The 24,859-nt window shown below is 37.5% G+C and overlaps 1 protein-coding gene across 1 annotated transcript; it reads right to left on the reverse strand.

The window, feature by feature from the left end:
- Nucleotides 1-1,357: 1,357 nt before the first annotated feature.
- Nucleotides 1,358-23,483, reverse strand: LOC144662815 (uncharacterized). The gene is made up of 10 exons (XM_078523764.1): nt 23,304-23,483; nt 22,806-23,177; nt 20,139-20,408; nt 12,246-12,379; nt 9,852-9,919; nt 9,255-9,391; nt 6,587-6,793; nt 5,611-5,647; nt 4,762-4,855; nt 1,358-4,166 (listed from the first exon to the last, which is right to left on the reverse strand). The coding sequence occupies exons 1-10, from the start codon at nt 23,374-23,376 to the stop codon at nt 3,987-3,989; spliced, it is 1,572 nt and encodes a 523-aa protein (XP_078379890.1). The 5' UTR covers nt 23,377-23,483; the 3' UTR covers nt 1,358-3,986.
- Between the last annotated feature and the right edge of the window lie 1,376 nt (nt 23,484-24,859).

The raw sequence follows: 24,859 nt of genomic DNA on the forward strand, positions 1-24,859 counted from the left end.
TTGTTTTATCGGCAAGCGAAAAACTATTTTAATGTCGGAAGCTATTTAGAAGAAATCTATTGTCTAAAGTTAAAACAAAAAGAAAACAATGTAATTAGAATCCAGTAATCTTATTGTGCTGTATCTTTTCAGGTTTTTGTAAATTCACTCAACCGAACATTTATTCTAATAAACTAACTTGACACTGGGACTTGTTAGCCGAACATTGTTTGTTATAATTTCAGACGTATACAACAAACTAACAAAAAAAGCAATTGTAAATTTGGTTCTGCACTTTAGCCTAGGATCAACAAAAATGACACTTGATTTTCGATTGGAAAACGTTGCTTCGGGCCGTGTTGAGAATAACATAGATTTTCCAATGCGCATGCATGCTGTGTTTGGTAAACACCGAGACTTACCTTGTCTATTTCGTCTTTTCAATGTTCATGAAATATTCGTATTAACATTTATAATCGTCTTTTCTTTTATTCGTTTACGACTCCAGGAGTACGATAGCGAAGTATGATCACTTTTGACGGGGGGTCAAAATTCGCGAAGGGGGACAAAATCCGCTAGCAAATATTGACTCCCGGGGGTCCATATCTGCTAGCGGATTTTGACCGGGGGGTCTTTATCCGCTAGCGGATTTTGAGACGGGGGGACAAAATCTAGGGGGTCAAAATCGGCTAGGACACCGGCGACCAATCGAACAAAATCGAACCAAAAATCAATGAAACCCAATCGAACGCCAATCGTTCGATTGGAACAAAATCGAACATCTATCTTGCTGTGAGTTCGATTTTCGAACCAATCGAACTCAATCCGATTCGATTACGTTTTGAATCCGTCTGTTGATGAGAAAATCACCAAGGACTAATCGGGGGGACGCTGCACCGTACAAAATGTCCACAATATAAACAAACAGACGTTCGGTAATCGAACCTTCCATTGAGTACGATTGTCGACCGTTCGATTCTGTTCGATTATCGACTGTTCGGTAATCGAACGTTCGATTTTGTTCGACTGCCGTAAATTTTATTGTGATTTTGATTATCGAACCCAATCGAACGATTGGTGTTGTGGTTCGATTGGATACGCCGGGCTATTGGTGCGTGCCAACATGCAAGTGTTTAATATTTTGAAGCACGTTACCAGAGTCGTTTTTAAGAGAGCAGACAAATGGATTGCAGTCTTTGTCGTTTCTTTGCATGAATCAGGCTTCAAATGTCTAAACCAGCTTTTGTTGCCTTCAGGCTTCAGGAAATGTAAAATTTACGTAACTATTAGTGTTGAACTCTTCACCAGTTTACACTCGTCCGGTTACGCACTCAACACATCTCATTCAACATTAGCAAACAATGGGATGCTTACAATGTAAGCGATGAAATATACGTTTATTACACGATCAGATGTTGGTTACACAGCAATCATACGATAATACTTTATATACAAATAGCTTATTTAAAAAATATAACAACTGATTACATGTATCGATATCGCCCTGTGTACCTTGTAACAATAGAGAAGATGAAATATCTCTACTTATAAACTTCTTAACTTTTAAGCTTGTTTATCAAAAGGTAACGACAGGTCGTGGGTTTGTGCAATTGCCTACAAGCATATTTAAATCAACATAAGAGCTTCATAAATGCGTTAAATCAGTTTTAATTTATTCAGCTATATTTCTCAAATTGTGTTTACTTCTTCGTTTACTATGATAATAAAAAAAACGAATCGCTCCCTAAATTATTATCGCACCAGTATGGCTCCAAGAAAACAAAGGGTGAATAATTATGTTGATCAGTTGAATGTTTACATGGCTATTAAATAATGACAGTCGATATAATCATGCCTTCAAGAATCCCAACAGGGGTGTAACAGTACCCAAGTTAACAGAATTCCATCTTCACTTCTTTACTTGGTTACTAACATGGCGCCCTGCTCATTTTATTCAACGTTTCTCTAACTAAAACATATTAATGGCTTACTAAATTAATTAAATTGTGTAGAACCTTCAGAAGTTCTCTTTCCAGTCAAATTTACGCGTGAAACCACGGTAGAGAGGCCACCCCATCTGAGGTGGGTTAAGCTGGCTGAATAATGACACTACAGCAGCTTAATATGGGGTAGGGAGAGCACAGGTAATGATTTGCTCCCTCGCCATCACTGAAATGCCTCAAGATCACCAAACAATGAAATAAATGATTCTGTATTAGCATATTCTGTGTTTTAAAAACTTAGCTTTGAGGTCCATATCTCCGATTCATAAATGTAAGTGAAGGTATTTTAAAAAATTCGCAAGCTAGCATTGCCCTTGAATGACACGTTACAAACCATAACATAAGCAGTGAAAGCAAGGAATTCCTTAAAATAACACAATCATTAGAATAATCGTGAACGTTATTCACAGCAAGTATGCGAGGATTGCTCAATAATACAGAGCCAAGTCGGAATGACTTCTCATATTCACATTGCTTTCTCTATCGCTTTCTTGTTCACATGTTAACTTAAACACATTCTTTGCATTCTTCAGTTACCCCTCCCCTCTCTGGACCATACATGTATAATCGTGTAGCCACTATAAGTTATCCCTCTTATTCAAAGCATCAATCAAGAAATATTGCTAATTTTCAAAGTGGCATTTCCCAAATGAATGGCCTTACACAGCTCCTAATTTTACGCTCACTCAGGCTGTGATCTTGTTTAATATGCTATTATTACTCACTACATGTACATCCAAGGAATATAATTATGACACATCTTTAGATACAAGCATGCATTTTACTAGCTAAAAAAGTACTTCACGAAAAAAAAGTAATTCCTACAAAAGTTCTTCTATGAAAATATGAATTTAAAACATTATAACTAGGAAATATCAATAACGTCATTTAATTCTAGGTGTTAGTTGTCAGCATCTACACGTATCTGTATCTGAACTGGGACATCTCGAGACACCGAGGACACTCAGGTGACCTCTACATCACAACGAGGCTGTTAACCCGAGGCCCGAGCCCGGTACGGGTACAAAACTACTTAAACAACTTTTTTCTCACATTGATCAGTTAAATTGGCAACCAGGAGTCGGTTGTTCAAAGCATGGTTTATCTAATCCAAGATAAGTGTGAACTTTGATTTCAATTCACAATCCTAAGATTCCAGTGAAGATTTATTTTTGTATTGTTTTCACTTCAGTTTGATTTTCGGCATACAAAACAATAGCAGTGAAAACACTTTTATGCGGGAGAAATGGAAATAATTTCATCCTGAATCAGTGTTAATCTGCTTTTGAACAACCAGGCCCTCGTGGTTACATCCCTCGCTCAGTCATGGTCAGGGATACAACAAAAGAACTCTACATTTGTAATCACTCATAAGAAAACATAACTTATAGCAGATCATTGTGTGTCCATTGTGAGTGAAAACAAATCAAATCACTAGTGATAAACGTAGTACTACTCAAAATGTCAAAGAAACTATTACACCGGTGCTAAATTCACCACAAATCTACAACGCACTCAAACAGTTTTGAATTATAATATCAGCATATGGCCTAGTAAATAATCAGTAATAATATAAGCAACTTTTAACTAGCTAATAACATAGCAAGCTATAGAATCACAAACGCTACTTTAGAGTAACTACTCGATTCAGTCAAATGCGACATACAGGGTTCTCAGCAGACGGTTGCAACAGGATGATTTTAGAAAAATTCAAGACAAAAGAAGTTGCCTGTTCGTTGTTATGCTGGTTGTCTTATGCAGCTACCTGTTTCATGCTCGTTTAGATTCAAGAGCCCAGTTGTTCAGAAGCAGATTGTTGCTATTTACTGCTCATTTTTAATGACAAAATGTTAGACACTGTCTTGAGATAAAATGAGAAACAACATGAGAAAATGATTAACTGATTCAATCAAATTCACATTTAATGAAAATTTAAAGTTAGCTTCTTTGAACAACTGGGCCTCGATCAAAAACTACTAAAAACCCTGCATATAACACTCCAACTTAGCACCACAACTCAAAGCCTCCACCCTCTCCCTGCTGTCCTCCTGCAGGCGGAGGTCGCTTCTCAGGAGACATCTCACTGTACTCTGTGCCGGTGTATCGCGGTGGCTGCCTGCCAGGTGCAGACGAGTTGTTAAAGGACAAGTCTGCATAGTTCAGCGGTGGTTTTGATTGGTCATCCTAAAAAAAAATAAAACAACAATAAAGGGTATCAGGAACACCACGAGACAGAATTTCTCACGACTTGAATGCACTATGTTTAGGAGCAGGGACAACGCAGTGGTGAGGGCAGCAACAAGTCTGTTCAAAGTTATGAACTTTGACACCACCCTTACTATCAGAAACCTAATGATCTCAAACAATTTTCTGTTTTTCTTGAGATTTGGAGAAAATAGGGGTCTTTTGAACCACAAGTAAGTACTGCTTAAACCAAAGCAACATTCTCTTATTTTGTTCTTTCACAGCAACTTTGAATCCAAACATCTCCCATAAGAGAAATGATTATAACATACTTTCTCCCCCGCCCCATTGCTCCCCTCCCCTCCCGGTACGTTTTTGTTTATTTCCTGCCTTGTGTCTCTAAGACAAACTTGAATAGTTGATGTCAATGAATGGTTGCCATGGCTTACTGTACGTTAGTTCTGAAAAATGAAATGGGATGGCTGTGATGGGTTAACCACATAAGTGGAGAGGAAGGTGCCAGGTGAGCCAAATTTATGTCTGCAAAGCAGATTAATCAACATGACTTCACGATCAGTCATATTGTGTGCAGTACCTGTTTCCTTGCAGCAGTAACTGGAGCATACTGTCTGGCCTCAACGTATGCTGGACTGGCTGTTCCAAGCCCTGATGGGGGTGGCTGCCTGTTCCTGTAAGGGATTTGGAAAGCAGTAAGTACTCCATGGCAGAGAAAGGAAAACAGGCCCAGTAGGGTACTGCTACCCACTCTACAAGACTGTCCTAGTCACAGTATATTATTACCAGTTTATTCCAAACATAGTAAGTCTCACCACACGAGTTAATGTTACAAATTACCGATTGGTAAAAACTTAAAGTCTTCAATTTATTGCCAATTCACTGCTTTAACCAGTTATATTACATTGAAATTTATTTATTTCACTACACATAGAAGTAAACGTAAGTCTATCAGAACAACTTAACTTTACCACCAAGGAAAAAATACGGTACCTGAAAAGTTTGTTGCTATAACCCTTTCCAGAGGGTAAGATATGGGACATGTATGGCCCTGTCTATGGACTTGGTATGGGAAAATCTATGGCCCATATATAGATCTCATATGGATTTAATATAGCACATTATATTCCATACTATACTCATATGTTACATTGAATTGCTGATTTATTGTTCTCACTATGGGTAAAATACATATTTGTGGTATCTATGGGCATCACATTCCCATTGGTTTCAACAGAGTGGATAGCGTAGGCTTGAAATCCCATACGTCATCCCATATCTTTTCCATCTATGGGCCAGATAAGGGCCATAGCAATTCCCATATGTATTCCATAGTTTTACTTTGGTCAGGGACAATACCTGCAAAGAATGCAGGGTTTACAACTGATATAAAACCTGACTTCAACAGATGCCAAAAGAGTTTACTTACATGCGATAACCATCAGCCTCAGTGTAGGACTTGCCACCTTGAATAAATTAAAATATTTAAGCTTTTCAGTCAAAACTAGACATACATAATTATTAGCATGTAGTTTCTCCCAACAATATTCTCAGTACATAATCACAAGAAAAGGATACAAGACGTGGTAAGAAGTTAGCACTACATAGAAAAAACTATTTGTTTTCATAACAAGTTTCTAATCTTTGAACACAATTTTTTAAAACATAAACAAACAAAGCATGGAGGAAGGAGAAAATAAATTGCTAATTAATTGCTATTATTAAAAATACTTAAAAATAACTGTTTCCTCTTAGCATTTAAAGCCTAGCCAATGTACCCACACTCCCTGAAAATGCTACCACCCGAGGCATTAAATCTTGACATACCCCTGTACAGTATTCCTCTCTTGAATATTGAGCACGATGTGGTATTAGTAAAGACTGCTTTTAAACTATAGCACATTTCAGCAAAACGCAAATTTACATGTACAGTACATCTTTCAATTTTACCGCTAATCAAAACTATAACAACATTCTCGATCGGTGATTGGTTATCAGCAGCCCGATTTGAGCACTAATAGGACAGTGTACGCATCATGCTTGTAATTGGACAGTGTAATAGGACAGTTTACATGTCATGCCTGTGTAATTGGACAGTACGCATCATTTTGCGTGCGCTGTTGTTGTGCATTTTGTTGAGTAAACTGTTATGTTTTTCAGTTTTTATAAAAACGTTAAACCATTTGACTAAAGGTTAGTTTGTTTCTCAAGTTTTGTCATAGTTTTGATTAATTGGTAACAGGACTTCATGTCGTCCAATTCTGTCTGTAATCATACTCGTGATTAAACAAATCGGACTCCCGCTTCGTGGTCGTCCGATTTTGTTTATCACTCGTATGATTACAGACCGAATTTGACTCCACTCACTCCTATTACCATTATTAATAAGGATGTAATCTCCCTACCCTTAGAAGCACCACCACTCTTCTTCTTTTTGCAGATGCAGCAGATGAGGATAATAATGACAATAAGGAGAACAAATGCAATGCATCCTCCAATGATACCCCACATTTCACTGGTTGTTAGACCTGATGTTCGTGCACCAGTATCAGGTGTCTCTTGTGTCCCAGCAGTCGTTGACAATGATGTGGAGGTGACAGATGGTGGATCAGCTGTAGAAAGAAAATGATAAATCATTGAGGTCTTCCTAGCAAACATTCATGGCCAGTCCACACCATGGCCAGTCTGTATTAGAATTGTCCTTATCTCTCACATAACTTTCTACTATGTGCAGCTAGATCTCTCTTAGTTCCTTGCCCCCATGTGCAGCTAGATAGTCTCCTTTTATCAATTTAGTACTTAATTATTTAATTATTTTTTTGTTTGGTATATATACATATTTGTTACCCCGGTATTTTCTCGGCATACATGTACATGTTTGCTAGGGGCCTAGTCAGCCCCGTCAGCTCTGAGGGTAAATAAATTTTATTGATTGATTAATTGGTAGTTAAAGTAAGACCATGTAAACATCAGCATTCAATTCACCATTACAATTGAACCCCATAAGTTTGAACCATCAGGGGAAACAAAAAATAGTTCAAAATAGTGGATGACTGAAGGGCAAATCCACGGGAAATAGGTTTCAGTTCGGTATAACAGGGAATTCAAAATAACCGAGTTCGAATTAGCAGGATCCAACTGTAATTTCAATCATAACACTCAGTAAAAACTGTGACTTTCACCTAGAGAAGGATGGTCTGCCCCCAATGTTCAAGAGTCAGTGCAAATTATTATTAAGTATGTCAAAGTAAAAGTTTCAGAGAAACTGTTCTGAGATATTCTTGAAATCCAAGGAAAACAAAACTTTGTTGTTTCATAGAAATACTCAAACATGACGTTCATTTTTGTTGCAGACACAGGCTGTAATTTAAAGACTGAATCCAAATCAGCACAAAAAAGCCTAGGAACTTGCCTCGTTTTGACTGAGACTAGCTAATCTCTACACTATCAGAAATGTTTCTGGTGCTTTGGTACAGTTCATCAATGAATGTATCATCTGGAAAAAAGCTCTGAATGTCTAAACAAGAGAAGAAGGATGTATAACATTCAAGGCCCTTGATTGCACAATAGCAACAGTACAGTTTTTCCCATAAATTGTTGCTTGATGTGTAATAAAAAGTTAATAGAGAAAACAACTTCCTTGGAAGTGTAATTGCATCCTCGAGTGAAGCAAATCCAAGAGAATGACATTTGGTTCAAGTTATTTGAAGTTGAAATTGAGGGTACAAGAAATCAGGATTTCACTATAAAAGCAACATGTATTTGCGAGGTTTGCATTTAAGGTTGCAATGCTACTTTGAATCTCATGACATCCTTCAGTCATCCCCATTGTCATAAAGCACTATATCATGCGCTTTTTTGCTGTGTATAACTTAAGGAGGCTCGATGTAGTTTTTTTAGCCGAAGGATGGTTGTTTTGAAAAATAAAATTACCTAGGAAGCCAATGTGCGATTTTTGCCAAAATGCACCATAATGATCAAATATGGCAAATTTTAATTTTTTACCTGTCACTTAGTCACAACGGTTACCATAGCAACGATTGACGTTTTCTTTTGTTCTCAAACAAGCTTGATTTTCTCGAAATCTAGATTGACTCTTGGTGTTTATTTTTTTATATATGTTAAAGTTTAGTACATTGACTAACTGTTGACGAAATTTTAGAAAAATCTGTAAGAGCGTTTACAAGTAAATCAAGAATGAAATTTTAAGAAAAACACCGTGTTAATATAAAATAGGCGCTTTAAAATTGTTTCGTATTATTTGAGCACAGTTACTCTCACTGAAATATAAATACTTACACCATCAAAGACCATTTACTAAAAGCGAAATACTTTTTGCTTTAATTTGTTAAAATATATCGACTGCCGATTGTAAGAAATTATAAGAAAATACCAAAAACTTCATTCTTGATTTACTCTAAAACGCTCTTACAGATTTTCCTAAAAATAATGTTGTGTACAGGTAGAAAATCTACTATACTTGAACATATCAAAAAATGAATACCAAGAGTCACTCTAGATTTCGAGAAAATCAAGCTTGTTTGAGAACAAAAGAACACGTCAATGGTTGCTATATAATTTTAAGTTTCAAAACAACCACCCTTCAGCTAAAAAAACTACATCGAGCCTCCTTAAGGGTAAACAAATTGTGATGACAGAAAAGCCAAAAATTGGTGGCATTATACACTTGTACAGGAAACGGGAGAACATAAATGTACCGGTATGTATCCTGCAAGCCTTTAAATTAATACTTAATAAACACTTTTCCTTCAATTTTAATAATTAAATAAATATTGTTTATGTGTAGACAATATTTCCATCAATAAACAGCAATTTGTTCCATAGCCTGCAACAGGTTCTTGTGTTTGGATTTTGCTCTGCCCTCTTGAGTGTCTTGTTTGGGTTTCACAGGTTTCATGCAAGAGAGTTAACAAGCCAACAGGGGAGCTCTCTCAACTGTCACAACTTAGCCACACAACAAAAGCCCAAACAAGAGAGCCTGCTTGCATGCTACTTGTTCCAACCATGGAGAATCCCTTATTGACTGACATTATAAAGTGGAGCCTGACATACTTGGATTGAGATCCAGAGATTTGTCAACTGTGAATGAGCCAAGTTTTCCATTGCGTATTGCATCCTCTAGTGGTTTTAACGGGTTAGCAACTGATTTTCCAAACAAAAGCTCTACAATAGCTTTAACACTGCCCTCTCTGCAAGTTAAAAATAATAATAAATAATTGAATAAATAACACATAATCTTTGTAATGTGCTGTATGTTCATTGTATATTTTCTTGTTTGTGCAAAAGATCACTACATCATTAGTAAGAAAAAGCACATAACTTTTGTTGGCTTCATGTAAAGTTAGCTTAATTTGCCCCCCTTAAAGCTAAATATACTTTTTAATTGCGTAAAATTTCTGAATTTTATTAATTTTTACAGATGTATCTATACAAAGAACTACAAATTAAAGCTCTTGACTGTCTTAGAATGAGAGCTGTTGCACACTACATTACATCTGATAATAATCAAAACAACAGAACTCATAAACACTCTATGTAAAATTTATACAGTGTGTAATATGCAAGTCTAAGTAGAAAAAAAAAACCTTACACACTGACTACAGTTCTAGTAATGACTAGTTGTAGTACACAACATTTCAGTGCCATTACCTAAATTCAACAACATCCACTCTGTACAGTTGTTTATCAGCCTGATTCTTGGTATAAACACTTGAAATCTGAAGACAACAAAAGGGTTACAATGTAACTTTTAAATGATACAAAATTCAAGGTATTAAAAATTCCACAAGTAGACTGGATACAGTAAAAAAAAAAAGGGCTAGGGCAAAAAGAATGAATGCTGTCAGTAATGATTCGATTTAACGCCTGGCGATGATTTACTTTTGGCACCTCAAGGGAGGGCGCTTATTCGGGGCAGGGCGCTTAATAATTTATTTAATTTTTCAGTGAGAAAGAACCAAATGTTCAAAACAAAACTTAAATAAATATTAAAATAACTAACAATAACAGAAACTGTAACAGTAACAAATTGTTGAAAGTTCAGTTACTTTTAAAAGAATTGTTCATTTTAGGAGTAAATATACCTGTATGGTAGGGTGAATGTTCATGAGTTTATCTATTCGACGTCAATGACTTCAGTAGGGGCAGTTATCCACAATAGGGGTGCTTATTAGAATAGGGGCGCTTAAATAAGAATAGGGGCACTTATTAGAATGGGGGCGCTTATTGGAATAGGGGTGCTTTATGACAAAAACACATTCAAAGGGAGGTGCTTATTTGGAAGGGAGCGCCTATTGGAAGGAGGGCACTAAATTGAATTTGTACGGTAGTTCCAGCATCACTCAAATGATATTTTTCAGATTGACAGTTATGAAAATTATGAGAACAGAGCAAAGGGAAATACCAGATTGTACCAAGGGGAAAATTGAACCACGTAACATAAGTTCTCCCCCAAAGTTCCTTCAAATGACCCATTTGTCAATCATGTGGAAAATCTACATTGGCGTCTTTTTTAATGTGTACATGTAAATCCTGAAGATTTACGTGTGCAGGGCTCAAAATAATTTTCGGACACTGTTGCTGGCCATGTTGACTGGCTCAAAATATTGAATCAAAGGTCTTCTTGAGTCAGAGACTACCACTGTTTTGCATCAGATGAATGAAAATGATAGTTAACAATTATTATTCGCCAAAGGCAAAGTGATTGTTGTTGAATAATCACTGAGCCTGAGGCGAATAATTGTTTTAGTATAGTTTTCAGAGGTGAATATCAAGAACTGCAAAATAACAATAGAAAACACGAAAACAACAAACACAAGAGCTTGCTTGCATACATGTAAACCAGTTTAATTCATCGATTGAAATCGTAATTTGTACTTCAGTTTAAGCAATAAGTATAGTACATTTATGCTTACATGTCAGTTAGTTTCCTTTTTGTTCCCGTAAGTTTGTTTTATTTTGCTATGGATTTACTGATTATCTATTGCCATAAGTTGATTTTCTTTGGCCGTATGAAGTCAATTTCTGATCCCTTGCCCTGGTGTTATCTCAGAATTTATTTCTTATTGCTGTGAGTTTATTCGGACTTTAAGCCGTAAATTTTCTTGGCAGAAGAAATTCATGCAGTATAAGAGATGTTTTTCGAAGTGCTGAATGACGACAAAGCTAGACTGCAAAACAGTCGATGTGTTTTTTCTCTAAAGTCATTGGAAAAAGTGTTTATCAAAGGTTGAGGTGCGAATTAAAGCGGCGATTGTCTTGCGAGGCAAAAAAAAAAAAAATGACTGTTGGCTTTCCATACAACAAATTCGTTCCAACCAGGGGGCCAAGAAATGTCACCAAGTTGTCAAAAATTCCTGACACCTCAGTTCACCCATATTATAAATTTGATAGCATTGTTTATTTCCACGTTGTCCACGTTTGAACTAAGTTCAACGAGTTTCTTTAAAATTTTGGTTCAATTTTGCGAAAAAGGTAGAAAGTGTCCCATTCAAAATAGAAGTCTGTTTTCATTCATCAAATGGATCAGACAACACAGAAGAAACCCGCCTCACGACTATGAAGAAAGCGAAAAGACGTGTTGACGTCGGACTATTGTGCCTTCGAGTTTGAGACACGCATCTTTTGTTTAAGCGAACGTGCCGTGTGCGTGCGTTCACCTCATTCCCTGTTTTCCCGTGGAGGGTGAGATAATTTTATTATTAACAGCCTCTACCAAAAAATCTATCCAAAAAATCTGGAAATAATAATAATCATAATAATAATAATAAATAAATATAATAATAATAATAATAAGAAGAATAACAAGGATGATGATGATGAAGATGATGATGATACTTAATTTAGTAAGAATACCAATTTTTTTTTTTTTCTGCCACTGAAAGCCTAAACTACGTTATTAATGTTCACGGAAGTCAAAATACATGTACCAGCGTATTGTATCGCCAGGTGGGCTAAATTTGACCTGCAGTTCCATATAATTATAATTTATTATGTGGTAGCCAGTCTTTATCTTTTATGCACATTAATTTTAGGATAACTTACTGCTGATAACAGTTTTGATTCCAAGGTCCTGTACTCAAGTGACGCCTGGTTTGAATAGACTGACTTCCAAGTGATAACTGTAGTGTCTTCTTTTATTAATGTTATTCCAACTTTCGTAGCTTCACAATTAGAACCTATTAAAAAATAACAAACATACATTTACATGAATAGACGCATACAGGTATGTAAATGCATTACCTACATTTACATGTACAACTGTATAACAGTTATACATGTATAGTACAGTTAAGTGTGTACTATACATGCATGTACATGCACATTCTTATGACTTAACTCAATCAAAAGGCCCTATAGGTAGCCTCATGACACACTACTGCACAAGTACATGTAAAACAGAAGCATAATTTATTTTATATGTTCTTAGGATGCAGAATATGCTTTTTACAATTTGTTTGTGTGATTTTAAGCTGTTCACCTACATGTATTCTCAAAAATGCACATTAGATGCCAGTTTCCAATACGCTCAATGTGATTGTTAGATTTTTTTGATGTTATGCTTTTTTGAATACCTGTGGTTGTTGCTCAAAAAAGTTGCTTTTTAGCGCGACATCCAATATATGATTATACTTGTTCAAGGTCAAATACTGTCTTGTTTATAAACCTTTGTAGAAATTTCTGTTTTTGAATCTTAATTAATATTAGTTACATTCATTTCATCCAAATTAATTTTAATATTTGGTCTCTTTCATTTATATTTTGTATAAGCAATTTACTGCCTGGGCATTTTTGCTCTGTGTTCTATGCATTGGTTATTGGAAAATGTGCATTAATTAGATGTTATAGTTTTTAATCGGCTCATTATGATTATCAAATTTTTCTGATGCTTTGGCTACATTTGTTGTTTTAGACTTCCCTTATTTTAATACCCTTGTGTTTGCCATTTCAATTAAATTGAAACGGTTTCTAAGAGAGCTTTTCACACTGGCCAGGCAATTTCATTTTGTAAATGCTCACGTGGATGGCAAGGGCTACATGCCAGTCCCTGTGAAAAGAGTGTGGTTAAAAAGGGATGAATTTATTCTATAACTAGTGGTAACCACAGGTAAGAAAGTGCGGGCCTCGATGCAGTTAAGAGAAGGTACTGGGAGGGAAATGTTTCAGACAGTGTTGATTAATCACTGGACAAAAGAAAATTATTCCGAGTCAGGTCGAGTATCGCGTCACGCTTAAGTCACGAATGTTTTTTATCGTTTCCATTCTCGTACCTCGAGTCTTCGTCCCTTCTGCGCAGGCTTGAAGAAACGAGCGACTCTCGAAACTTCCGCTGGAGGGCCGATGTTGATTGGTTTTTGAAAGACAATGGAAACCACCGGAAGTAACCCAGATTTCCAATATGGCGGAAAGAACACAAGAGAAGTGGCGAACTCTAAATCTTGTCTGTAGATCGATAGATGGTGCAACGATTTAAGAAAACATTCGATTGATCTTAACAAAACAAAAACCAGTAATGAATCAGTTTTAATTCTACTGGAGAGGCTTAGGAGATGGTAGATGAATCATAAATTATATTTCGTGCTTTGGAGCCGACAGGCCTAGGATCGCAGACTGCACGCGTGAGAGTTTATGTAATCTCTTCGACGGCGAGGCCGTTATAACCTGCTTCATCGGTTGCTGCAACCGAGCTGCTAGAAGAAGGAGTGCCCAAATTACTTGTCCTACCATGGGGAATATTAATCAACTGTAGCCGCAACCCAAAACTGTGGACTGAGATTTTGATCTGATCTTCACAAATTTATTATATATCCAGCGGTAGGTTTCTATATGCCGTACCTGACCGTAGTATTTATTTAAAGTTTTATGGACGTAATTTTATTTACAGAGCGAATGGAATAGAATATTGTTCAATGTTATTTTTAGCATTTGCTGTGTGAACGTACATTTTTCTCTACTACCTTGCAAATCACAATGAAAACTGAGTTTACATTATCAGTTATATAAAATTACTGGATTGGTCAGCTAGCTCGACACTGCCAGGCAGTCAAAATCCTTTAACTTACATTGTACAAAATTACAAAGATAAATATAAAGCAAAACAAGTAGAAAAAGAAAAATGGAAAAGGGCAAAAAATATAGCTAGCAAATTTGATGCCCTGGTTAAAATAACAATAATAATTTACGAAAAAAAAAATTAACATAGGAGAGGAAGAGGTATGAATTAATTAATACTGAGCAAAATAATACTGGTAGAGTGCTTTTTTAAAAATGTTTTCTGGTTGGCAAGTTATGTATAGATAAAGGAAGGTCATTTCAATAGTAACATCCAATAAAAGTGGGGCAAAATTCCCTTATATTTATTGTGGAGAAACCGAGATTTAAATATTGTAAGGTGCACTTCAAGTATCATAAATTATTATGTTGCTCAGATACCAGAGATAAGGTGTAGAGGATTCCACTGTAAATTCCCATTTTACATGTATGTTGCCATTTGGCTTTTTAAAAATGCCTCCACAAGTATTTTTGGAGTGCACAGTATTAACTCAATATTAACTCCTGGTTCAGGGACTGCTGATAAAATACTTCTTTCCATCCCCCCTGCCTCCCAGTCCTCACTGCCTCCTGGAAGTACCCTTTTAATGACACATATACCGTATTTATTCGATTAAGCGCCCACCCCCAACCCCACAAAAAAACCTAAGTGAACAAAAGGAGTATTGATTATTGAAATTGACTAAGTACTACTAAGAAGACTGCCCCCATGACCGAGTTTTCTTAGCATTTTGCAGAAACCTTCAATGAACAGTTAAAATTCTGCTTTGATACATCTTCACGTTTTGTTATTATTCATTGTTTTGTTACAAAAATAAACTTACTTTTTGCTGAAAATCGCGAAAATTTAATAAGCGCCCAGCCTTGAATAAGCGCCCACCTCGAATAAGTGCCCACTCTCAAGGTCTAAAAATTTAATAAGCACCCAGGGCGCTTAATCGAATAAATACGGTAAAAACAAACAGCCCAATATCTATTAAGTCCAATCTGATGCCAAAGGCCACACTGGATCTAGAGAAGGTCCCAGGTCCCCTATGGTTAAAAAAAGCCCGAAGGGTCCAAAATGTCCACCCCTCTTCCATTATGATTACCTGTGAATCTGCTGTATAAGGCAGATATTGATATAACAAGGTTGCCACAGCTCAGGAGAGGTTTTCAGGATATGATATGGCTGGAAAAATAATGTCTTAAAAAAAGTTGGGGAATTTTTATCAGAATTAGAGAAAACTGATATTACAAAGAAAAGTCTGGGAAATTTATCCTTAGATAAAATCTACATTCAAGCCTAGTGGCTGATTAGGCCAGAGCTTATCCTGGTTTCTGTAGCACAAAGCGACTAAGAATATTTCTTCTACCCCCCTGGATGGGATTCTAATCCATCGCAGGGTTACCTCCAGCAGTAAATTCGCTGGTACTCATTTATACACCCAGGTGGAGAGAGCCACTACAAGAGTAAAGTGCCTTGCCCAAGAGTACAATGCAGTACCGTGGCCAGTGCTTGAACCTAGACCGCTCAATCTGGAGTCCAGCTCCTTAATTATTAGGCTACCCTGCCACCCTAAATTTATCCTTAGTCAACTTCAATTTTGACAGTTTGACTTGTCAACAACAAATAAAAGGAAAGAAAAGAAACAGGCTATCTTTGTGATAGGTGGAAAGGATGACTGTAGGGGATGGTCAGAGGCTGCAATTTTACCTGATTTCTATTTTTTCTTGGTCAGGGAAATTAAGTCTTACCAGGAAAACTATGTCTAAGGTCAAAAGCTAGAGCTGGTCCCAAGGGTGTCCAGCTTGTAACAAAACAATTTAGAAATTTAGTTGAATGGGTGCATCAATGCTTAGTTTGACTCGGCCATGTAGGAGTTCATCAATAAGAAGTACAATCAATAATATCAAAATTATAAAAATATTATTGAAATTGTCTTTTACAGCAGTTTTCACAGCTTTTTGGACCAAAGTTAAGCCTATTAATGGTTGTACATGTTTCAGTATGCTTGTGGATTTGTTTCCCTATTTAATTAAAACACAAAGTAAGCCCTTTTAATTGATCTTACAATTTAATTTATAGAAACAGATTTACAGGATTTCCCAAACAATACAGCTATTAAAAATTGTGATACACAGTATGACCATTAAAAACTATAGCTATCTTAAATATCGCCTGTTAAAATAGCAATCCACATTTTACATACCATGCCAGTCAAAGCAATCTATATGTGTTTCGTCCACAATGTGCAACAGTTAAACCCTCGTATGATTTAAAAACTTATTCTGCCGTTTTCAGGGGCTCTAAATAACAGATTTTGTTTCTGTACCAGGGTTTCGAGGTGAGCAAAGATGAGTTGAAAATTCTTCAGGTTCCCCAGTGGCTTTATAGTGTTGATGAGTTAAAATTTTGTAGAAGTCTGCGAGTGACTGCGAACACAATCAATAAATCCGCAAAAGATGCGGTCATTTGGAAAACAAGAACTTGCCGAAAACGGCTGACAGGACAGGCAAAACATTTCCTTCCAACAGTAATGATCTAAAGGATCTCCAGTTGCTTGCCGTTCAGTAGAATCTCTCCTAAGGTTTTATCTTTCCTCCACTTCAGACGCCATCTTTCTTTTTAGCGGTCAGGCATGCGCAATTCAACCGGAAGTCCGATATTTTCGGACTTCCAATCGGAACATTCCAGGGTCGCTCGTTTCCTGACCGCGGGTCAAAGGGAACGAAGACCCTGGGTACGAGGATGTATCGTTTCCTACTGCCGCGAACCAATCAGAGCTGTTTTTTTTTTTTGATTGACAGTTTTGCGAAGTGTAGTCGAGCACGCGGTGTGAATTGAGATGTGATTTTCCTCCGTCGGCAAACTCGCTTTGTTGTCAGTGTTATAAGGAATTTCTCGAGAATAACCGTTGTTGGAATCATTCGCTTTGCCGTAGTTTATCTGTGATACAATCACAGCAGATCTTCTCAAAAGCAACACCTATAAAACAACGTCTGCAAAACGTAATGTCTGCAAGATAGAAGCCTCGATCTAATGTGACAAACTGTTGATTTTTCGCATTCTTATCGCTCTTGGAGACAAGATTTTTCTCTTCCGGTGTTACGACAAACTGTCGTGATTGACACATTTTTTGCATTCCGATCGTTCTTAGTGGAAGAACAAAATTTTCAACTTCCGGTTTGCAGATAGCCTTTATAAACGTGGCGCGCACTGGTTATATGCAATCCGCTGGTCACTGTCAAGATTAGGGTTGCGGGCCTCTCTTGGGCCCGCAATAAATATGTTGCATGAGGCCTAGCCTGTGGACAGGCTCTCTGGTCGAGGATGGGGCGAAAATAAAGCAGGAAGAAAAAGGAGGGAGGGGGAGAGGGAAGAAAGGGAGAAGGGGAGAGCCTGTTGACAAAGAATAGAAGCCACTATTCCACCCCTTTTGATTAACCTGTCATTAATCTGTCAACGTGTCATTATCGCCGCCTGGATGCATTGGAATGTAATTAGTAAAATAAAGGTGACGGGTCTACACGACTCCTACATTCGTGACATTTCTTTTTTGCGAATTGCCGTTCCATGTTAAATTCAGGCTTTTAGACCTTATTTGCTTCTCACTTTTTTCTGAGGGGCACTGTTTTATTTGGAGGCATTATGTATTTAATAGAGCCGTAAGATTGTGGCCAAGGACTAATTTTAATAGACGTCACTCGTCTGCACTGCATGGTTTCCTGTTTGTTCAGTTGACACCTTTAAATGTTTTGCTAGTTCAACTTTTTTGGCTTGATTCTATTTGCAAGACGTGCTTTGTCTCTTAAAATGTTCGCCCTGGAAAAACAAGAACTGAACAGTGTTCCGAAAAAAGTAAACAACTTGCATTTTATTGATTCCGGGCCCGACTTTTAATAATTACTGTTACAAGATTTGTCTTATCAAGGATTATCTTGGTCCGGCTTCGCCAGAGACTGTTTACTTTAAAAAGCTGAAAATTGGTTTCAGAGAAGCCTGCATGGCAGGCGCCATAGTTTCGAGCGCACAGCCTTTTCGTGATCGCGCACTCTTTTAAACGCGTAAGAAAAAGAACACAGACGCCTGCCAGAGAAACATTCTGTGTTGCTACGGTTATGCTTATTGCATTATTTTGATCGAGCGCTTTGTCTTGGGCTTGATGTTTAGGTTTCTATCCCTCAGGACTTTGTTCGTTGCGTTATGTAAAATTCTTCCCAAATCCAATGGGAATTAAGAATTCCAAACACATGTTTTTTGTTGGGGCCAGTGGCTGTAACTCACCCTTTCTACTTCGAAAAGCACATTAATCGCATCGCGTCTCAAGCATATATTGTGGTGTCAGCAAAATTGAGATGTAAATAAGACCTGTCAACCATCAGTGATTTGACCAATCAGAAGTTGTACCAGAATCTGGTGCACGGCGGGTGCTTGGAACGGCGGCAAAAAACCTTTGTCTGCAGGCTCCCCCATTTTTGTTTCTCCTCTAGTCCCTTATTGGCTTGCTTTGCTCACCGATCTAATTGGGAGCCTGCGCGCAGGCTACATGAGGCCATTACCTCACACATTATGAAAAACTGTCACATTAGGAATCACAGGAATCTTACAACTGTGAGTGTCTGAATTTAATGTAATCTTTGCGATCCTGAAGTCACAAAAGTAGCTTTCTCCATATGATCGGTGCAAGATTCTGGACCAAAGGAATTTGAACCTTGCACCGATCATATGGAGAAAGCTACTTTTGTGACTTCAGGATTGATTTCTCTCAAAATTTTGGAAGGACAAAGCTCTTTATTTGGCACAGGCATAAAGAAATATCTACTGTAGCTGATCGGACGTCAGTGTTTTCTAGGTGATAATTTTGATATTTTGGCGTCAGTTCGAGCTTGAATTGGAGAAGGTCACACCAGCTATCAAGCTGCCTGCCTTGTCTCTCCCCTTACACTTACGTACAAAGCCAACGGTCAAAAACGAATAACTGAAATAACGCTTTAAACAGTGCAAAAGCAGACAAAAGGCTACTCACGAGTCGACTAACATTTCATTTAACTTAACTGAGAGGACAGATAAAGTTGAGCCTAAATATGTATTGTTCTCTGCTTTATTCATAACTGCCATAGATTTCTTCAAATTTCTCCAGTTCGTTGATCTCGTGTCAACAGAGATTTAAGCAAACACATAGGGTGGTCTGCCTGTGATCTTACAGAAGGAATTTGAAGAACTCTTACACAGAAAAACAGAAAGTCCTTATCTTTATGTCACATGTCTAAAAGACAAAATACTTAACACTGATGCATTTATAAATAATTAATTACAGTGTATACTTTTTTAATGTTTCCATGTTTACACTGCCTTCCACAAGGAAATAAAATTAGTCATGAGGCTGACCCAAGTTGACTGTCCTTGTTTTATTTATTAGTGCAACTAACACCCTACGTGTAGATTTGAAATTAATTAGTAATCTACAGTACATGTAGAATCTTTCTACAAAGTGGAACTGGCAGCTGGCTTATGTTCAAAGTTACTATCACTAAAACAATAGGAAAGACATGTATGTACCATCCAAATTAAAACTCAGTCTTAACTAGAGAAATAAATCATTACATGAATGTCTGACAACCCACAAAAGAGCTGCAAAGGAGACTAATAAGCTGACAACTGCCCTCAAAAGTTTCATGTTCTCAATCTGTTAAACTACATTTATTTAGTAGCATAATAATTATTATACCCCTGTACATCTACATGTAAGTCCTCAAACTTCATTCTTGGCCAAATGTAGGTTTTTTCAGGAACTGGACAGAAACAATTGACCAAAATATATACTGATATCACATTTATGCCTGAGAATAATCCTTTTCATGCCCCAAACAGAGAAACTGTTTTCTCACAATGAATTTACTTACCAGAGCATATAATTCCAACTATGCTAACACTAGTAGCATCGTCGCCATATCCATTGCTAGCTGTACATCTGTAGGATCCAGAATTATTCCTCTGTACATTAACCAGTTGAAGCACGGGACCAGAGACATTAAACTCGTTCATTGGGGTACCATCTTTTGTCCAGGTGATGTTTGGACGTGGGTCACCAGATGCACTGCATGTTAGATTTTTGTCTTCTCCAATGTTAAGTCGAGGCTCTCGTGTAGGGACTTTAGTTATTTTTGGAGGCACTGAAAAAAAAAACAGCTATATACATTGTACATGTGCAACCTGTGAAAGGAGTTTTAGGCTTCAAAACAACCTGAAACACTATCAGAGAAAATAGGCTTCTACCAAAGAGGTTAAACACACTGATGGTAATTTCGGCATATTAGGACCTTTGCAAGAGTTTCAATTTGAAAGTTCTTTTAGGCTGAGTAATTACAAAGGATTTCTCTACATCCGTCAAGGACTGCAAGTAACTTTGCCCCCCGAAAATTCGGAGGGCCCCTATTTTTCAGCAGAAGGGGCCCTGGGACTCCCCAAATGAAAATCCTGGTGAGAACAAGAATTTCATTGATTGCTCACATTGTGAATAAAACTGTGTGGAGGGGGACAGGGGCTTCTAAACCTCACACTTCCCATACCTCTTACTCTTGCTTCCTGTACCTTTTTCTGCTGCATCCCACCTCTTTCTGTAGTGGTCAGGGCTCAAAATAACGGCCATTCAACGGACAATGTCCGGTTAAGATGACAATTTGTCCGGACAAAGTTTCAGTTTGCCGGTCATTTTGACCGGTCACGTACATGGCTTTTAAAATGATAACTGATGACCAGAACTATTTATAAAAATTGCAGTTAAAAACAGTGAAAAAATAGCCGAGGTTTTTATGCCACGCAAACAAAGACTATCTAACGAACAGCAGAAAGACCAGTTTAAAAGTGCTATTTTCAATATTTTGACCGGTTCGAAACGACACGTGACCGAGCTAAAATCTGTTTGGCCGGACAATATGACCGGCAACTGTCCGAAAATTATTTTGAGCCCTGAGTGGTTGCCTCCTCTTTGTCTCATTTCTTGTCCAAAACAGAATAAAAAGTTGTGATTTTTTTTCGATTTCTCCAGCCTCCCGCAACTATTCTCTTGGGCCCCTGCCCCCCTCCACAATAAATATTGTGCTCTGCGCTAAATTTCAAAGTGATCATCCAAAAAAAATTAACTTTCTGATATTACCTAACCTCCAGATCTGCGCTATACGTGTAACTGGTGTTGTAAACTTGCTTTCATTCAATTCCTTCTATTATAACATATTCCCTGTTAAAAATAAACTTATACTGTAGATGTAACCATTATTCCACCAAATCAACTTAAGCTTCACGAAATATGAGGTGATCTCAGGAGAGCCGCACTGGATTTAATTACAAAACTACAGAATAATCTTAAGCCTCATTATTATGTATTAGTTTTAAACAAAGAACATTCAAATTATTCTAAACCGTTTACGCAATCATCCGTTACGTACCGCAAAAATGCAAATATATAAATGTGATAGTTGTCGACAGAGATCGTCCAGTTACAGAAATGGCTATATCATCTGTGTTTTAAATATTAAGCTTAAAGAATTATAAGTAGAAATTCGCCGATACAAATGTTGTGACTTGTAAATTATCCATTTTGACTTTCAGATATTCAACACAAATATGACACAATACCGATATTTGTCGGAGTAAATATTTATGCAAATCACGCTACAGTATGACTCATCCTTGCTTCGAAACCGAGAATTTCAGAAGAAAACGCATTCCCCTGCTTCAATACCTGTACATAATAAAAAAATTCTCAACTAATATTAGCAACACCAGCGCCCAGCCCATAAAAAACTCAACTTACGTGAAGCATTTGTAGCGTGAACTACGTTCATTAATACTACGCAGCAAAGGACAATATCTTTTGCGTAAAATTGGTTTTACAGAACAAAGTAACATAACACAAGTATTTTCTTTATGGTCGATCCAAAGTGAAACGATATTTGGCGGCAGATAACTTTTAACAAAAAGAATTTCATTCAAAAGCGCCCCACGCTCGATCGAAAAAGCAAATTTTTCGAATAGCTAAAACTTGGGTGTTTATATCGTGTTCGGAAATCAAGGTGAATTAATTATAAGCATTTAGAAAATGATGGTTCAAACAACTCTCGCTCAGAACCCGTAATAATGCCTGACTTCAAGTTTACTGGATGCGTTTTAGATTCGTTTACACGTTTACATTCAAAACAGAAAAGTGAATTTTCGAACTTACACATGTAGCATCGGCATGTGTTACACAAGATAAGAAGTGGAATGATGTACGTCGCCCATCAACATAAAGTGCAACGGAACTTTTTGATACCACATCACAGCACGATTTGAGAATAAAAGGCAAATTTAGCTACAGTTTTCGATTACTGTTAAGCTAAAGCTTGTACCTAAACCTAATTCACGATTATAATCAGTTCTTAGTCTTGTTGGCATCCCGACATTTGCAAAGTAAACAAGTAAGCTTACAGTTAGAAGACTTAAAGCTTAAATACAATGAATTATAATAAAGCTTCACAGGCCTGTCACCACTGCGAGAAACAAAATTAAACTACAGAGAAGTCATTTCTTACCTTTCACGTCGACAAGTACTTGGTAAGACTTATCCACAATAACACCAGAACTAGTCTTGTAATTTAACGCGAGTGTGTATACGTATTCTTCATCTCTTTGGACGTTAAAAATCTTCAGCTCTGATTTTCCATTCGCTCTGTATTTTTTGAAATCTTTGAAAGGTGCCGTCATAGTGAACTCGTCGTTCGGGCCTCGCGATGCGATTTGCTCTGCTTGAGTCTCACCAGGTTTTTGTCTCTTGAAAATGACGCTCTGGATAGTTTCGCCAGCATCAGAAAAGAAATCCCATTTCAGAGACACTACACTGCTGTTGACTCCTAGCACCACGATTTTTGGGTCTTCAGGCTGGTCGTTAAAATCGATCTTTGATTCTGCAAACATGTTAGACAGAAAACAAAAATCATCAGTGGCTTTACAAGTACTGAATCGTCCGAATATAAAAACGAATACTTTGTAAGCGAAACTTTTTTGTGTTTCATTCGCATGAGCTAACTTACCAGACTGCTCTACTGCCCCAAAAACACAAAGTATGACTAGCATCAATCGAGAGTAATCGAGAAAAGCATCCATTTTCTTTGAAGAAACTTAAGAGTGAAATAGGTCTTCCTTTTGATGTCAAAATTCAAGGAACATTCAATAACAAGGAATGGTCGTTATATTTGATGAATGATATCATAGGGACGCCAAGCCTCCAAGCCAACAGGAAACGGTTGAGTCGAACCAAATCTTCTCGCGTGCAGTTCTCGGGAAGACTGGGAAGGACTTGCCAGGACCTTCCCAGGTTCCCAGGGGCTTTCCCTGTTTCCCATGTGACACATGTTGCTCCTCTGACGTACTGTATGCCTGTCAAAAATTTCTAATAACTTCACCATTTCTGACTCGATTTCCCTGAAACTTTCGCATTTTACTCGCAATTAATCGACAAATAATACGCACGTCAATATTTCGATGTAATGATCGTGAGTTTTGCGCGATGTTAACTTTATTGAACACACCTATTTGGACAAAACTTCTATTTACAGAAAACTGAGCGCTAAGATTTCGTTTTAACTACTGCAATTAGCTCATTATAAGATCTTATTACTAGTGGGAGGGTCCTGAAGGGGTAAAATGGGAACTGGGATTTGCCTATTTTGACTGGGATTTGCATATGTTTTTACTGGGAAAATGGGATTTGGGTCACTGGGACTGGGATTCACAACCAGAAAATGGGAATGGGAAGCACCAACCTCGTTCCCAGGGCTTTTCCCTTGGTAATTTGGAACGGGCGGGAAAAGACCCTGGCATCGGCCGGTCACGTGAGCTTCAGACACCCGAAAATCTTGGGTGTCATAAATTTTAGATAGCATCGTTTGATGAACGAAGGGAACGCATTAATTATCTGTTTTCGGTTTGCTCAGTCGGCTAATGGAACGGGTCTAAACCGCCGCAAAAGTCCTCTACTTCGCTTAAAGCCCCTTCAACTCACTGAGAGAATTTTTTTATATAATGGCATATACAACAACAAAAACAGTCAACAGATTCCACTTGCGCGTGTGAGATTTCAAATCTACATAGAAATCATGTGGTGCCAGAATGCAACCCAGCGAACAAGGGAGCATCGAGCTCAAGAGACAAAACGCTCGATCAAATTAATACAAGAAGCATAACCTTTACTTCACAGATTGTCTCTCTATAAAATACATTTAGCTTTCTCGAAGTATTGCTCTGGAAAAGCCGGACAAAGATAAATGTCATCCGTGATATGATACAATACATCTTGCAACAGTATTACATGAAATTTAACAGCCTGACTCGGCATCACGATGCAAGTAATCAACATTTTCAAGGAACATTTCAGATCCTGTCCTTCCAGAGCGCCATTTTGAGAGCTTATAGCATATCTTGCAAATAGAAAAGAGCCAAAACAAACCGCACTAGCGAAACATGAGTAGAGGTGTCAAACAGGAAACTGTGTATACGCCTGCAGACCTGTGACCTCTAGAATGTCCAGATTTGCTCCAGTGATTCGGTTTATATCGTTAGCAGCTCAGTTCAATAGGACGAAGAATCC

The sequence above is a fragment of the Oculina patagonica genome, chromosome 8 (assembly GCF_052425735.1).
Source record: "Oculina patagonica isolate OP01 chromosome 8, crgOcupat, whole genome shotgun sequence".
NCBI classification, from domain to species: Eukaryota; Metazoa; Cnidaria; class Anthozoa; order Scleractinia; family Oculinidae; genus Oculina; species Oculina patagonica.

Coding starts and splice junctions, on each gene's coding strand:
- LOC144662815 (XM_078523764.1), bottom strand. CDS start 23,376: ATGGATGCTTTTCTCGATTACTCTCGATTGATGCTAGTCATACTTTGT. Junction 23,178..23,303: donor TGGGGCAGTAGAGCAGTCTG/GTAAGTTAGCTC, acceptor ACATGTTTGCAG/AATCAAAGATCGATTTTAAC. Junction 9,920..12,245: donor AATCAAAACTGTTATCAGCA/GTAAGTTATCCT, acceptor TGTTGTCTTCAG/ATTTCAAGTGTTTATACCAA.